Below are 18093 nucleotides of genomic sequence, written 5' to 3' on the forward strand. Positions count from 1 at the left end.
CTGGCTTCAGTGTGAGTCCCGAAGTCTTGATGGCTTGAAGTACAGCTTCAAGGCGCCGAAGATGCTCGTCGAAACTCGAGGAAAACACGACGACGTCGTCCAAGTAAACAAGGCAAGTCTACCACTTCAATCCTGCCAGTACTGTATCCATAACGCGTTGAAAAGTTGCAGGCACTGAGCAAAGGCCGAAGGGCATCACCTTAAACTCGAAGAGGCCGTCTGGAGTTATAAACGCCGTCTTCTCTCGGTCTCTTTTGTCGACTTCGATTTGCCAATAGCCAGTCTTCAGGTCCATTGACGAAAAATACTTGGCGTTATGGAGCCGATCAAGTGCGTCGTCTATTCGTGGGAGAGGATACACGTCCTTTCTTGTGATTTTGTTCAGGCGGCAATAATCGACGCAGAAACGTAGGGTCCCATCCTTTTTCTTCACTAACACCACGGGGGATGCCCATGGACTCTTGGACGGCTGGATAATGTGATCCCGCAGCATTTCATCAACTTGTCTCTTCATGGCCTCACGTTCTCGCGTTGAAACCCTGTACGGACTCTGACGAAATGGTCTGGCATTTTCTTCGGTTATGATGCGATGTTTCGTGATTGGGGTCAGCCGAATTTTCGATGACGACGAAAAGCAATCTTCGTATTGCAGGAGCAGGGCCTTGAGCTGTTCTTGCTTATCGTTCGGAAGTCTGGCATTGACGTCGAAAGCTACGGGAGGGGCTTGGTTCTTCTGAGCAGGTTCCGCAGAATCGGCGAGGGCGAAAGCACTGGTGGCTTCGACAATTTCTTCGATGTATGCGACCGTTGTTCCTTTGTTCACATGTTTGTACTCATTGCTGAAATTCGTGAGCATAACCGTTGCTTTGCCTCCCCGCAGCTCTGCAATTCCTTTTGCGACGTAAATATTTCGGGTGACCAACAGATGCTGACTGCCTTCAACGACGCCTTCCAAGTCAGGTGATTTAGGAGCGCCGACTGAAATAATGACGCCTGAGCGAGGCGGAATGGTGACTTGTTCTTCCAGCACATTCAAGGCATGGTGTTCTGACGGCGTGCGCGGCAGTAGTGCTTCTTCTGTGGATAACGTTATCGACTTTGTTTTTAGGTTGATGACAGCACCATGGAGGCATAAGAAGTCCATGCCAAGGATGACATCTCTTGAGCAATGCTGTAGGACTACGAAGTCTTTAGGATAAATACGGCCGTTAATGGTGACTCTCGCTGTGCAGATTCCTGCAGGCGTTACGAGATGGCCTCCGGCTGTGCGGATTTCAGGGCCTTTCCAAGCTGTCCTAACTTTCTTTAACTTCGCGGCGAACGACCCACTGATGACAGAATAGTCGGCTCCAGTATCGACGAGAGCGGTCACACTGTGGCCGTCGATAAGAACGTCGAGGTCGCTAGTTTGCCGTCTCGCATTACAGTTAGGGCGTGGCGTCGGGTCACGGCTGCGTCGGCTTGTTCCGCTGCTTCCATGTTGCGTCGTCAGGCCACCTTCGATAAGTGAGCTTTCGCCGTCAGGGCTTTGCCTGTTTGGCGTTGTGTTCGGAAAGCTTCGTCGCGGCGGCGGCGTCGTCGGAGGATCTTCGGTAGTTCGTCGCACAGCAACCGCACCTCCACCGGTTGCTGCCCTTAGTTTCCCGGATACGGGCTAGGAGACCGGCCCCGCGTTGGGCCAGAGTACTGCCGGTGGTGCGGTGACGTGCGGCAGCTGGGCGACGGCGAACGCGAAGGGCTTCGTGGTGTCCACCGAGTTCCTGTGAGGTAGTCGGCGATGTCACGTGGTCGTTCTCCTGGCTGTGGACGCGGTGCATTGACGGCGAAGCCACGCAGTCCCATCTGGCGGTACTGGCAATGGCGGTATGTGTGTCCGGCCTCGCCGCAGTGGTAGCAGAGTGGGCGATGGTCAGGGGTGCGTCAGACGTCAGTCTTTTTCGGTGCACTGCGCTGGGCTGCTGGCGTACGGTATGACGTCGGTGGGGGTGGTGGGGGTGGTGGCAGCGGTGGCGTCTGTCGACGGAAGTGCGATGGGGCGGCGTTTTGGCGTGGACGGGGAGAAGCGTTGTGGCGCAGTGCAGCGGCGTAGCTCATAGCTTCCGGCTCGGGCAGCGGTGCGTGGGGAATTTGAAGCGATTGCCGGACTTCTTCTCGCACAATGTCCGCAATCGAATCCACTTGAGGCTGCGCCGAAGGCAACAGTTTGCGCAGCTCGTCCCGCACGATCGCTCGGATCGTTTCACGCAGGTCGTCGGAGTCACTGGCTCGAGCAGCAGCGCATTCTGGAGACAGGCGACGATTATACTGTCTGGTTCGCATGTTCAAGGTTTTTTCGATGGTGGTCGCCTCGAATACAAATTCTTGGACGGTGTTCGGTGGATTCCTCATTAGTCCCGCGAAGAGCTCCTGTTTGACCCCTCGCATGAGGAAACGAACTTTCTTTTCCTCAGGCATGTCTGGGTCAGCGTGACGGAATAGGCGGGTTATCTCCTCTGTGAAAATTCCAACCTTTTCATTTGGTAGCTGAACCCGCGTCTCGAGTAGAGCAGCGGCCCTCTCTTTGCGAGCGACGCTTGCGAACGTTTGCAGAAATGCGCCGCAGAAGACATCCCACGTACGGAGCGTGAACTCCCGATTCTCTATCCAGGTCTTTGCGGTGTCTTCCAGGTAGAAGTACACACGACGGAGCTTTTCTTCGTTGTCCCAGTGGTTGAGGGCGGCCACGCGGTCGTATGTTTCTAGCCAGGTTTCCGGGTCTTCAAACGATGAGCCATGGAACGTTGGTGCTTCCCTGGGTTGATGAATGACGATCGCGGGCTGGGAAGCTCCGGTTGTCATTGTCGCTGCAGTCGAGGTCATGGTCTTGGTCTTCCGCGCCTTGTCTTGTAGAAGGACGTACTCCGGTGGGAGACCTTGCTGTCGGCGGCTTGTTCGCTGCTCTTGGTTGGCGTCGGTGTCTTCTTCGCGACGGGGGCTGGGTTCACGGCTTGACGGGGGCGTCCGGTACATGAACGAAGCAGCACCTCCACCAGATGTCACGGGGTCGTGACGTGGCCGAAGACAGGAAACTTCGTGTTGTGATTTAACTGTTTATTTGGGCGAACCAGTGCCCGGTAACGGGAAAGTCTAATTACAGCAGCAGTCTTGCACAGATAGCAGTCTCGGACTGATAGCGGCGAACGCAGCCTCGGCCTTCGATCAACAACTGACTAGCGGGGAAGCGCGTCGGCATTTATACTCTTGCCGTCGAATGTTCTAGCGTTATCGCTGGCGGTGGCGTAGGTTCCAGAACAATCTGTACCGTTCGCACAGTGGGTGTGATCTTATCGAAATGATCTACTACAGTCCGGAACCTTCTAGAAAACTGCAGGCGCGGTTTGCGCTGAGAATCGTGTGGTGTCTTGGGATGATAACAAAAACTTGGGAAATGGAACGTGGCAATATTCACCAATTAGCTCTGCTCTCTGCTTTTCTCAGCTGACACTGGTTGATCAATACTGGCTCGATATTTGCTTATGTAGCATGTTATGGGCACGAAAGTAGTAATTAGGACAAGAGGTAAGGATAACGTTGATCTGTGAATATGCAATGTGCAGTTGTTTCCTTTTGTAGGAAAACATATCGATCTACAACTATGAAAAAGACGCTCCAACATTGTAAAACCAGAATTACCTACCAAGCATTCATATTTGTGTGATTTCTTTATTAACCGTAGTATCAAAAATGGTAACTAAAAGCTGTTGCAAAGGGCAAGCAAGCATCAAGAAAGAATCGCCATGCTTATGGTCACATGTTGAATTTTATTACACGATTTTTACAACAAAAGCCACAGGGCAAGCATGAAGTGTTCAGGGTGGGTTATTGCAAAGTATAGTGTGATGGTTCAGAAAAATGCCTGAGTAGAACAGTCTTTATAAGGGACCCAAATTTAATGAAGTTTGTGATGTAATGAGCTGCTTTTTTTTTTCATGTATGCTGGCGACATTCAGAAATGCGAATACTGCTGTAGCCAAGCAATTGAATTGTATCTATGCCTTCAAGTGTGTTTTAGCTAACTTGAACAAAACACTTATAAAAGCAAACAAGTGAACAGTACTGCTTTTTATACTCTGGCATAAACTTTTGTGTTAAGACTATTTTAAAAATTAATGAAGATTAATCACAGTAGATGGTCTTAAAACCCAAACGGAAAGAACCAGGAAAATATATTTAATTTATCAGGAGTTCCATTTACTGACTGATGAAAAAGGGTGCGCAATACAAGTACTAAACCAATCATATCAAAGGCAGTTATTCAATTTTATCAAAGGCAGCAGTTCCATTTATCAGATTTTCCTTTACTGAGATTCTATTGTGGTTAACATTTGGAAGACTTTTACTAATATATGAGAAGTAAATCTTCAAGGAGTTGTAAAGGATATTGCTTTGTCAAGCATAAGTATAGCTGACTTTCTTTTCTTTCTCCCTTTATTTTAATCTATTCTAGCTTACGGGAAATGTGCAGCACCAACAAGTGGAACAACAGTCTACTGCACCACTACACCACCACGTGCCACCACTTCTGTTTTAACTGGCGTGCTACAAATAGTGATCTCTTTTTCTGCTACACCCACATTTTACACAAGTGTGTGGGTGCGAAGACCACATATTTGATAAAATGGGTAGGCCTTCAGAAAGTCAACAGTGCAGGATTCTTTTATGGCCTCAAACGAAAAGAAAGGACAAATTATATGGAATCAGTCATGCTTTCAATGTGATAGAAAGCGCAGACATGTGGCAGTGCATTCTGAAAGGACAATCGGCTGGCCAATGAAAACCACAAAGCATAGGCTGTCAACATCGATGTTTGTATGGATTCTTTCATGTCATTTTGCTTGACGGCGTTTCCCTGACTCCTGTTAGACAACCCCTTGCAATGGACACAAGTAAAACATACTATCTCCGAACTGCACGTGTCATATTTAGTAATGTCTGGAAGTTCCACGAAGATTTCTGCACTGTAGTGCAGCTCCATTTCTAGATGTTACTAGCACTGCACAAGTCCTTGAGTAACTTTGTCACACGCCAACCTTGCAAATGATGTCTTAGCTGTCACTAAATGCAAAAATGATGTGGTGCAGCGTTGCTTGCATGCACAGTACCGTTAAGAAGAATGGCAATACAAAAGGCATAAAATTCTGGCGGTTCACGACACATTTTGCAGGCATGCGGAGATTCTTCCCTAGTGTTACTGTTTGACTGCGATACTGTAGAAAAATAGCAGTAGCCCACAAGGGAGAATTGCTGGATCTGTCGATGGTTTTCCACCAACAAAATGTCGACTGCATAATTGAGATCACTTTGCTGGCTGTCACTCACTCCTATCAGCACCGTAAAAATATCAATTACCTTGCATGGAGTGTAAATTCACACAAGAAAGCAACAGCATGAACTTGATAAAAGTGCCCACATTATCACTTGCTTTATGAGGCATACACTAATCCAAATTTCAGTGAATTTTTGAAGCAGAAAACTGAAAAACTTTGTTCCAGGTGCATATTTATTATAGTTATGGCACAGTTTACGACTCAGCCATTCATAGACGACACTGCGAAATAACCCAACATGTGTTTACTGATAAGTCAGCTGCTGCACAAAGCATGCCAGTTCCTTTCATTCACTTATGTACTGCATCGCCACAGGCTCAGTGCTTGTTTCCTATAGCTGCAAGTGAGAATAGAGCAAAAATAAGCATCCTTTTGTGCTATCTATTTTAATGTAAAAGCTGGACGGGTATACAAGTATGCCTGTATGGCCAGTGCAGAAAACAGAAACAGTGAAAGTAAAATCCTAGCAGATGCTACAACGCTGTTGATTTTTAAGCGCTTAGTATGGCAGAGAAAAAAAGTTATTAAAACAAGGGTGTTTGGTCACTCTGAGTGGAGCTCCACTTCCAGGGCCTCACTGGCTATTGCGGCTTGCCAGGGCTCATCAGTAGTTGCCAATCCGCCCTTTTAATTTTCTTGTGCTGCCTGCTGCCATTTTGGCTGCCTTCACTGTTTATCCATATACTATGTCGCACACAATTTGATCAATAGTTGTGGGTAGCGAAGCAAGTGTTCAAGGTAGTCAATAAAATTTATCCGAGATAAATCTGTAGATCTCTCTAGCCTGTCGTTCTTTATAAAGGTGAGGAGTGGGCAGGGGATTGCCAGAGTTGACCTTTAGGTCATCATGTACAGATTCACAAGAGATAAACCAAACTTTGCTTTCGCACTAAAGCTTGAGTTGCACTTAATTGTTTTGGTAAGTCTCTCTGAAGACAGATCTTCTGATAATCTTGGATACGCTCCTTAACTCTTTTTTCCTGAGCTAGAAAAAGAAGAAATAAAAGCCTCAACAAAGTTGAATGCAATATGACAACTTTAAAACATCGAAAACACGAACATTTTTTCTTTGTCTTTTTGGCCCTGATATGCAGCTATTTCCCAGTATAAATCATCATTTCTCTAGCACGCTATGAATTAATGATTGTGACTCATATTATTAAGAGAAGTCACTAGTGGCTATTTTTAGCCTTACTGCAGCTTGCAAATAAGTGGTATTCTCGATGTGGCTGAAAAATCAGTTCCTCCTAAAAAGGTCTACTCATGGTACTTAAAGGAATGCTGCAAAACAAATATCACATGTTTCCATTGTATGTAAGGGAAGCCTAAAAAAGGGCAATGTTGCTTATGCCATACCTAGTACACATTTCAGACAAGGACTTAAAAAAAAAAGACGTTGCTGACTAATAATGCATTTAATGCCATAGTTCCACATCACTATGTGTATGCATAAACATAATGCCACATGGATAACATGACAATTGTCTTCACTATATACAAGTGAGACAACTCTACCAAGTTCCTGCTTCTGTGCTTTTGCTGCATTTACTGCTGCCACCTGACTTCATTGCAAGGGATGATACTCAGCAGTACAAAGTCTGACTCTATATCTCAGTTGGCTGCCTAGCTATCAACTAAATGAAAAACAGCTATTTTAAATTATTTTGCTGCATATTCTGTGCTTTATAGCATTTGACACTGTGAAAAGGTGCTCAAAACTTCTTCCCACTAATTTGACGTGCTACAGGAAACCACAGTGAAATATGGCTCATTTGCCCCCAAAAAACAGCACTTTCGCATCCCATTATGTGGTAAAATGTCATCACAAATACTGCTATTACATCATTAATTGCTATTAGCCAAAAGGACTGGATCTGACAGTTCGATCTTACAAATTTTTCAAGCAGTGAGAAGTGCAATGTGCAATTAGATAGACTAATCAAGTTCTGCCCATTGTGGGTAGTATGGAGAGAGATAACATAGCATAAGCAAATGCATGTTGTGAACAAACTCAAATGTTGGGCCAAGTAGCACTTAAGTGTGCAGTGGCAAGCCTGCTGAAGACAGTTATCTTGCCTTAGATTAACTTCATTGCATTTTTCTTAGATACTGTGGAGCCTCGTTTGAAAGATCTAAATAAAAAATTGGCTTCAGCATCCACGAAGAATATAGCAGAGAAAATGGGTTGAGTAGCTACATGTGACACTAAATGGACAATTGCATTTGTTGCAGATACAAATGAGTCATACTAAAGGGATACTGAACAAATCTTTTGCAGTGGAGATATTTAGCTCAAATGAAAGCTGGGCAGTGAAAGTGCTTAACACAACCTTCGTTTCAGGTAGAAACTAAACAAAAATAACGAACTTAATCCCTTTTTCACAAACTGTAACTTCTGGACGCCATGCGTTAATTAGAAGAGGTGAGTTTCTCATCTTCAGGAACAGGAATGCCAACCTTTACTCACGTGCTAGGAAATGAAAAATGTAAAGCTATCATAAGGAGCTGTCTAAAAATAAAAGCATGATGCTTGAACAATGAAATAAAAGCAAGTGCCAAAAAAATGTGTGAAACTGTCGATTCATAGAAAGCTTTTTTTTTGGTATCTAGTTTTCTGCCATTCTGAGAACTTGAAATGGTGGTCACGTGCACAGAAATTTCTGCCACCAATTATATTTTGGGAAAACACTGCCTATAGTAGGTTTATGCATTCTTTTTTCTACAAATCGATTTTTGGCAAGTGCCACGGTTGAGACAGTTAATATGGAATGATTAACTTCATTTCAAAAATACTTAAATTTACATCCTATAAATAATTAGACAGACATTGTGACCCCTTTATACCAAAAATTTATTGTAAAGGCCAGTGTAGCAAGATAAAAGACAAGGACAAATGAAACGAAGCATTAAACCATCACAATGTGGTGCTCCAGTGTTACCATCTTCTGTGTAAGAATGTCAATATACGTTATTACATATGAAAACAAAAGTGAAACTGCCTGTACAGAATCTGTAAGCCTAATGTTATAGGAACTATAAGGCTTGAAAGTACCTATTCTATCACTATGAGGTACTTAACGATGAATAGTTGAAAAAAAAAATATGTTGATTCCCCTGTAACACCAATAATTTATATGCGAGAAAATGTATGTTATAGTGCTTGCATAGAAGTTCATGTCATATGATGCAATACGAAAAACAACGGAAACTTCTTTTAGAGCATAAATGCAGTTTTTCTGGCCAAGGTTATTGCCTTGTGAACTGAGGAAGAGTATAATAACCTTAACATTCTCGCAACTGGGTCGCAATAGAACATTAGTGAGGGATCCATAGGAGCCTAAGAGCTTCCACTAGCAAAAAGTCACTTTGTATAACTTGATCTCAACCAAGGCTGATTGGAACACTAATGGTTGCGCATTAATGGTTTCACATGTTCGTTGTGCATTAATGTTGTGCACCACATAGAAAATTTGAGAAGGCTACAACCAATGTTAAGAACACACATACTAGTATGTTCCACAAGTGCTCCAGCCACATTTCTCACCAACTACTGCAGCCTTTTGAACAGTTAATATGAGCATGCCTTAAAGCTCTAGCAATTTTTCGAAAGTACATATTGACGCATAGGCACAATGTCATGCTACACAAAACACGTTGGATGCATAAAAAGACCAGCAATACTTTGTTCTCATGCCACACATCATGCTGCACACAAACATCATGGGCATGTTTTGAATCGGACATATTGCAGTGGGCAAAAGAAGAGCAGCTCAGATACAACAGCTGCTTCAATGTTGCAATGTCTCAGGTTCATCGTATTCTGAGGGTAACACGCAATGTCAAGCTGGCCAACCAGCAAACTATGGCACCGACTAAAAAAGTCACAAAGTATCTACCTCGAAAAGTCAAATGCATTATCCTGCTTTTCCTCAAAATAACGTTTTTCCTCCCTCTTCCTAATGTAGAGTATGTAATACAGTGTGGCCCAAGTCAACATCTGAAACAACAAATTTATTTTTAAAAGCACCTATTTATTATGAAGATGAGTCAGATGGCCTAATATCTTTGATAGATCATGGCAATCACAATTGTGGCAGAATAAACTTTGAGTGATTGCAATCATACAGTACATGATGCTTTAGGTATCGTGCAGTATATATAAATGTTTCACATAATACCTCAAACATCATTTAGAACCTTCACAATGTCCCAATTTGAAATAACTTACTGCATTTATTACAATAAAACTGGAATTAATAGAGAAATATACCTACACAACCCTCATTACACTTCGAAACGTTTTGATCATAGTTGCAAAATTCGGGAATACCCAGCTAAAACGAACATGTATGCCAATTCATTTTTTCCTAGAACAATTAAACAGTGGAACAGGCTAACTGAAATGCAAGTACATAGTGGGAACGAAGGTATATTTTATTCACTGCTGTAAAACCGTGTTGTAACATGAACGAAGATGTATTGATGTGTGAACAAAATTCTACTATGTGTGTGAACGAAAATGTATTTCAGTTATTTATAACCAGGATTCGATCCCAGGATTCGATCCCGCGAAGCCAGGATTCGATTCCGCGACCTGCGGGTCAGCAGCCGAGTACCTTAGCCACTAGACCACCGCGGTGGGGCAGAGATGAAAATTTAATGACCAAGAAAAAGCAAAGAAGTTCAAAACACTAGTTGAGCAAGTTTCACACACCTACCCCTCAACAGCTACCCAACAACGAAAAATCAGTAGTAAATAAATTGGAGATTCACAAGTATGAGATTACATAGGCATACACATGCATTGCACGCCTATACTTAAGCATGTGAATACTTCAATCTGATGAAAAATCCTATAATCAGAAAATCATCACACACAAAGCCACAATTTTAACCTACAAAACATTTACCAGCAGCTTTGGCTCCACCACTGATACCAGAAAATCAACCAGTTCTCAATAAAGCTGACAACAATAGTTACCTCTTACAGAAGTACTACCATAATCATCAAAAGGTTACATTAAAAGAGCTTATTGCCTCACGAATCGGCTGCTGCAAAACGTCTAAAATCCATCCAATATGAGCAGTGTTACAGTTTTGTTGCCTCCACTTTCTCTCTCCTTTCATACCAGCGAGCATGCTGTAAGCTGTAAAATAGGGGGATTCCAAGAGGGCAAAAATATGCGTCTATTCTTCAGTGTGCGTCATCGCATAAGCAATTTTTTTTCTTTCTTGAAACGCACGACTTACTTTCAGTGTGATCGCGTGAGAGCGGGCATGCAGTGGGATCTTACGGTGGCCATGGTAACTATGCATCTCACGATGCTTAAATCAGCCAATGACTGTGAGCTTTGGGTTTATGGCATCATTCGTTGAGAGAAGAGGAAATGATGTCTAGCCGACTGATAAATGTTTATTATTTCAAGGTCGCATGCTGCACTATAAAATTTGGCTCACGTGTTCAGGAACCTTGAATACCAATCAGTGTTATCTGACCATGCTAAAAAGTGTTTCAGAGCCCTTATAAAATGGCCCTGTGACACAATTTGAGCAAGCCATTCATCTGATGCTCTTGAATGCGCCGATATCGTTGCGTGAGTCGTAACAACAAAATCTAAGCCGTGTAATTTTCATTCACGGGACGAACTACCTTGATTTCAGACTATGACAACACACATCAGCTATTTTTGTTATGGCAAGTGACGTCATGTCATGTGACATGACGACAAAAGCCGTTCGTTATTTGTCTTGGCACGATAAGTAGCATGCAATATTCATATGGTGGTGGTAGCAAGGCCATACGAGTGCATACTAAAACAGTAAAAACCCTTTTTATACTTTCTCTCACAAAAAAAAGTCCTGTTTCTAAATTATTTATTTTTATAACAACGAATACGACACCTAGTCTGTGAACGCAGCTACGGTATGCCAGCAACTAAAGGTAGCAATGCTTGCCACATTTTAGTGAGCCAAAAATGACATAGGGCCTTAGAATATTTTATTTCAGTGCGTTAACAATTATACGAACACACTCAGCTGAATGTTGCCACTGCCGTCATGTCCCGTATATACATATAAAGGCAGAAAGAAAAATAAATCAGAAGAAAAAGAATGGCAAGGCATCACACCGGGGATTCGAGCCAGCGACTCCTCGCTCCTCAGTCCGCTGCTTTAACTAACAAGGCCGTGCCGCTCATGCTATCCGTCTCACTAACGACGAGCTACATATAAACACCATTTACCACTGGCTTACTGTCAATGGACATGCAGCCGGATGTTAATTATTGTAAAATTTTTTGTTTATTCCTGGGGCAATCAATTTCTACCTCATCCCTTTGAAAAATAAAAAAATTTTCTTCATATCAACCACCAGTTTTATGGCCCATCCCCCATGGTGGGTGGAAGCCACATATCAAGGAACAAGCAAGCAAGAAAGCGAGCTTACTCCTCCGTCCAGCTGCTTTTGGCATTGACGCCAACAATGCAATGTCTGAGACAATCTGAGGTGGGCACTTTGAAGATCATCGGGACTGCACTTTTTCGCTACTCTGCCCGGTATCTACTAAAGCCATGAAAGGAAATGCCCGACAAACGCCCGTGAAAATGCTGTATATAGATCGGCCTTTCTGATGCCATTGTGTGTTGTACTAACACCTGTGGAGCAGCTCCAATGAAATACGCTCCAATAGAATGCTAGTCGCACTGAACCAAGGCGGGCTCGAATACATGCCCAGACACAGGAAGAACGTGCTGCAGTGCATGTGAGATGCTGCAACTTAACACACATTCGACCATGTTCACTACATTTTGTATGGTTCCTAAATATCCTAGCTTTACTTCGTGTAACAGTATGATGAGCTGCTATGGCATTCATTGCTTCGGCCTTGTGCCAAAACTGAAACTTTTTGAGAGTCCCCTAGCTGTAACAAAATGCTAATCATTTCAAAACTCAAGGAAATAAATATGCGCCATTATTCATGTACAACTTTTAGCATACTGTTTCTGTAGTAGTTCCGTGGTAAATTTTCACAGAACGTTATTGTTATGCCGACATGAAAGTAAATAATTTATTCTACACTAAATAATGCAGTCTACATAATAAGTATGTTAGAGAAGACACTACACTAAACATGTTTTGGTATCACAATAGTTTGCACCAGAGCAGACCTTGGTCACATCTTTCCGAATTATTCAGATAAACACAGGCTTGCATGGCAAGGGCCTGAACAACAGCAGTGTTGGGAGGCTGCTCTACGCAGTTTGCAACCAGACTACAGCACTGCATAGTGGAATGTGCCGGAAGGGCTCGATGAAGCACACAAAAATCCGGCCGTTTAGATTCTGCGTCTTGTTCCCCTCCCTCCTTCCCTCACCAGATTCTTTCATGAATCAATAAAGCTGTTTACCTACGCGCCTGCCTTAAACAAGCTTGATACAACATCCAAACACTCAAAATATGTTAAAATGAAAACGATCTCAATACAAGAAGTGGCAGATCTTAATGAGCGCACAGTTACAAGTGACAAATCTTTGTACAGAAATGCATGTTCACCTAACACACGATGAAAAAGGAGCTGCTAAAACTTACCAATCCATTCATGTCCCACGTAGCCACAAATAGATTGACCTTTCTGTCTGGGAAGTAACGGTTTAGTTCTTCACCAAGCAGTGACCCTTTACCACTGATGTTTTCAACCCCGTAGCTCCTAGAGATGCATCAAAATGACAAATTTCAGGCAGCAAGGAATGTGTATTACTTACTGCTGCTTGAATAATGATTTGTGTTAAAGCTTTCACCATTCATAATTTCTTATGAAAGTCACCTTAATAAATAAACATTTTTACATTTACACAGATGAAACACTATAGAGCACAGGCGCAGAAGGTGGCATTAACTTCCTAATGCTTAAAAATTTAATGCCATTTGCGCAGCACTCAAAGGGCAAATCACACAAGGACTTAATGCTATTCATCAGCTAATGCCTTCACTGGAACATATTCGACTGAGAAATGTGTTGTCGACTCCAAGGCATGCACTCTGTAGCATGCATACACCATTAAAAACAGCCAGCATCTCCCATGTTATATTTATTATACAGCTTTTACCAAATCACATCATTTTCAAAAGAAAGGCAAGAAGTGAAGATAGCAGCTTGCAATGAGCAATTCGTAAAAAGGGGGCCAGAGCTGGAGCAGACGCTTTGTCAAGTGGACTTCTCTGTGTTAAAGCCTTGAAAAAGAGAAGTCCACTCGTTAAAACGTCAGCTCCAGCACTGGCCCCTGTTTAAGGCGCGTTTACACTAGAGAGACACAACGCCGATTCTGGTCTGTGGGCTGTCTTTGGAAGTGTCTTTTCTCTTGACGTCGGCCTATGTACACTGCGAAGACACAAGCAGTCTGCCGGTGGTCTCCCGAAGGCCCTGCCTGCGTCTTGTCGTGCTCACACTCTTTCGTTGGCCAATTCTGCAGTCACATTGGGGGCACACGCAGCGACACCAGCTAAACTTGCACACCTGCAACTCATTTTCAGCCATGCACCATGCTCATATATGTCCCTCTCCGGCTACTCCGCGCAGCCCCCGCCATAATCCATGGTAGCGAGGGACAGGGTTCAGACGCCTAGGAAGCCTTGGAGAGGGTATTGTTAACTCCCCCAAGATTGTCCGCTTTGTGGTGGTTTGAAGCAAAGACATGGGGCGAATTTTCGCTCAGCCTCGGATCCCCTGACAACACGCCGACGACAGGTCTGTGGATGTGTTTTGCTGGGGTTTTTGGTCTCTCATCATGTTACACTACGATGAAATGCTGTCGTTTGAGGCGTCGGCGGCGGGGGCGGCCTAGTGTGACCATGGGGGCTGGCGATTTCACCAGCAGTCGACTCGTCGGCCGATGGTTTGCGTCTGCCTTGTGTTTTCGTGGGGGTCATGTCAGTGTTGTGTTGCTATAGTGTAAACGCACCTTTACGAATTTCTAAGGTTATTTCCAAGTGGCGCTTTAATGAAATTCAACTCCTAATTGCAACAACTTTGACATGACAGGTGCTATGTGGGATTCCTGGCTTGAGATTCAACTTGCAGTGACCAGGTTGCTATGATTTGTTGCAATGTATGGAAGACGGAAACAAAACTCAAGCTGATGGCACCACTGCATCCTTTGTTCTACATTTCACTATCTCTGAATGCATATAGGAGTTGTTGAAATACGTGTTTATCCGAAATTCTTCATTTCAGAAGTCACCATTATTGAGATCATCTGGTCAAATCCCCTTATATATATATGTGTGGTAGCTCCACCGAAAAAAAAAATTTAATTCAGGAACCTAATGCTTCAACTACTCAATGCCAATTCTGGAGTCCATGAGGCGGGGTTATAATACAAATCTCTAAAATGTGAAAGGTGCAAGATCAAGGACAGCTTTACTGTCACCAAAATATTTGAAAACATGTACTGGTATGTCATACATTACGAGACATGTAGTCAACTTCATAGAGATGTGTACTGGCCATAGTTCCCACATTGGGTATGATGGGGGTGGGATCACATATATACCTCAATTGAAGTGATGACAGAGTGCTGGCAGCATTCAGAATAAAGTGTGGAAAAGGTATTACACGCAAAACACCGAACATAGTAGTTGCCATTTATGTAGGAGCCCGCAAAAGTGATTGGCTTAAGTTGTTGTGTGTAGCATTGCAACTGTAAAACATGCATAAGAAAAATTCATGTATCACTGAAAATAAATCATGCAGTTTGTGCACAAAAGCTTTTTTCTTTTTTTTGTGACCAGTGCCAAAAGTGAGAAAGAGAGATAATAGTGTAAAGCCAGTGTAATAGGGTAAAACCAGACCACTTATGCAGGACACTGTTCATGCCTGTGACCAACTGTGTTGATTATGATGCATATGATTTCATGGCAGGTATGTCAAGTCTTGAGTAAGCGTTCCATATAGTCAACTGTAATCCACCACCCAAGCAAAACAGTGTTGTTTTTGTAAATGAACTTTCATTTAAAATAAATCGAAACAATCAACTACGACATGCACACCAGTAGGCCTTTTTTCCTTTAAAAAAGAAACAAGTTGTGTGCAATAAATTTCGTTTCAAGTCTAGCAAAAAGAAAAGAAATTATTTTACTCCAAACAGAACACAAGAAAGAGAAATAATGCTTAATATGGCACTCATGCAGGACAGCTGCTACTGCTTTAAAATACAATATTTTAACTACAGACACCATGTGTAACGACTTGTTATGCACGGCAACCCACTAAGCCTCTTAATCATTTAAGTTTCGAAGACAACTGCTTGTGTACAGTATAGGAAGACACTATGACTCGAATAATGTTTTTAACACCTACATTGTTTGTTATCATTCAAAAGTTGCAATCACATGGTGAAACCTGGCCGCTAGACACGTGGAATTTGGCACACGAAAATAAATTCAGCATGCGGTCCCTCCCCCTCCCCCTTTTTTTTTCTTTCACATACCAATGTGGTGTAGCCCACGAATCTCAGACAAGCATCCTTAGTTGAAATCTTGGGAAGATTACTAGGTTGGTCTGGAGGAAAGTCACTACTGTCTTAAAATTCTGACATGCCTGAGACTGTCCAAGAGTGGTGCACCTCGGTAACACAGCATGTTGAACCTGTTGGGGGCTCCCTTTTTGCCAAGAGAGACAGTTGATGAGCTTTGTTGGCATAACTACCACTGGTTACATTACTGAGGGACTTGAGGCTGCCTGTACCCACGCAACTGGTCTGACCTAGCCGTTGCTCTGCAGCAAAACTCAGAGGTCGATTCAAGCTGGTGGACGATGGACACTTGATAAGACTAGAAAGACGAACCTATTCCACCCTAGGCGTCAACGATGGAGTCTGAGAGTCAGAAAGCCAGTTCTTCTCTGCAACACGTCTGGGTGCCAGCTCAAAGGTATCTGTGTCGTCGTTTTGTTCTCGCGCTATAACTATCGTCATGCCATACCAACTAGCCCAAGCTGCCACACTTCAAAGGCTTCGTCATAAGACGACGAACTTGCGCTGTCATGTGCTAGTGAGGCTGCAACAGAGTAATTGTGTACTAGATGGAGCTCTTCGAGGGGCGTTTTTATAACATGAGGGTTTTGACTTTTTTTTTTTTTGCCCGCCTTTAATTCTTTCCTTTTGGGAGGTAAGCCGGGAGGGCCGCTTGGGAGGGTCATCTTTACCGGCTGGTTGGTATCGATTCATTCTGGTGTACAGTCTTTACTTTCGATCACATCGCTGGAAAGAAATAACAGTAAACGAGAAGGTATGAGCTTCACTATGCCGTACGTACCCCCGGACCCCAAATTTTAAAGCAAGATACTTCTGTGCAACAGCTAAACACGGTCTCTGCACCACACGGCAGCCGTGAGTCGACACATTCATGCAGTATTGATGGCCACTTGCAAACCTAATAATTCCGTTTTAAGCAGGTACACTCGATGGGGAATGTTCGCAGATCGTTCAATTACTGAAAACTACACAGCGTAATATTATTACATTAAAGTGGCCTGCGGTGAAAACGAAACGTACCAATCAACTGTCAAAGGCACGGCAGCAGTAGCAGCACCGTCAAAAGCCCTAATAGCAGACTGGTATATTAAGCACTAACGATGTCAGGGCGTGCGTCAGCAGTAAGCAATCAACTACTGGACGCGCCAAAACGCGGGAAATATTGTGGCATATAGCTGCGAAACGAAAATCCCTAGCAGACACCACGGACGACTCACCGTCAACAGGCCAAACCAAGTGGGCAAAACAAACGTGATGCGCTTAGCGATTCCGCCAATTGGGCCCTTACACAGTTGCAATCGACGGCAATAATGTGCCTTGTTGTGCTACTAATTTAAATAAAAATACCGTTGTGTAAACGTTAGCTTTACTAGCATCACAGTTTTAAAACTTTTGTTGTTATTGAGTTAAGACTCACAAGTAGATAATAAAAAATGGCGCTGCCGGGAAGTTTGAGCGTGTTTCGAGTGGGAAAGATTGGAAAGAGCACATACATGTTCCCATTGCATCCATTTCACGCTTAAAATAATCTTTATACGTACTGATACAAACAAGAAAACCATGCTATCACGTTCAGTCGCCAACTTTTTTCACATATCCATAAACCTAAATTGTTTAGCTTAGGATCGCCGTAGATATTGGGAAATTGTTCTTTATTGTGATGTTTTTTTTTTGTTTGCGACACACGCAAAACCACACCCACCGCTTATATAGCGAAGTGACTGACGCTATTAAATTGGTTTCGTAACTTCCAACTTCACCCGTGTAAAATTGTGGTACTGGGCAAATGGTCATGTTTATTCTAAGCAGCGCTGTTTTTAAATGTACCAACCGATTAGAAGGAAGATAAGTGTAATGTTTGCATCATGTATTTTTTATCTTAAACAGTTTGAAAATCACCCCTCTGTTGTGACCAGCTGTTGTAGAGAAGACGTACATAGAAAAAGTGCGTGCTCTCTGACTTATAAGAAGCTACAAAAATCACAAAAGAAAATTAGAGATAGCCAAGCCTCATAGATAACATGAAAATGGCAAGTCTGGTGAAATAAAAATGACGAGAACCGTGTTTTTATTTCAAATGTCACATATGGGATTGATAAGTTTATGGGCAATTCCACACAAAATGACCCATTCATTTTGGCGACCATCCCAAATATACTGAAAATTTTGTGCTGATTTCTTGGATGGACAACAGCCA

At 43.1% G+C, this 18093-nt stretch overlaps 1 protein-coding gene across 11 annotated transcripts; it reads right to left on the minus strand.

Annotated features, from left to right (window-relative positions):
- Positions 1-1900: 1900 nt before the first annotated feature.
- Positions 1901-17346, minus strand: LOC142776072 (uncharacterized). Of its 11 annotated transcripts, none has more exons than XM_075878981.1 (5): positions 17114-17346; positions 16568-16622; positions 12955-13072; positions 9263-9363; positions 1901-5703 (listed from the first exon to the last, which is right to left on the minus strand). In XM_075878981.1, the coding sequence occupies exon 5, from the start codon at positions 3007-3009 to the stop codon at positions 1921-1923; it is 1089 nt and encodes a 362-aa protein (XP_075735096.1). In that variant the 5' UTR covers positions 3010-5703; positions 9263-9363; positions 12955-13072; positions 16568-16622; positions 17114-17346; the 3' UTR covers positions 1901-1920. The 11 variants fall into 11 exon arrangements, with proteins under 11 accessions (XP_075735096.1, XP_075735092.1, XP_075735089.1 ...); XM_075878977.1 differs by having other exon boundaries at positions 15852-16622; XM_075878974.1 differs by lacking the exon at positions 17114-17346 and adding an exon at positions 16917-17101 and having other exon boundaries at positions 15852-16622.
- Positions 17347-18093: the final 747 nt, after the last annotated feature.

This window comes from Rhipicephalus microplus, chromosome X (genome assembly GCF_043290135.1).
Source record: "Rhipicephalus microplus isolate Deutch F79 chromosome X, USDA_Rmic, whole genome shotgun sequence".
NCBI classification, from domain to species: Eukaryota; Metazoa; Arthropoda; class Arachnida; order Ixodida; family Ixodidae; genus Rhipicephalus; species Rhipicephalus microplus.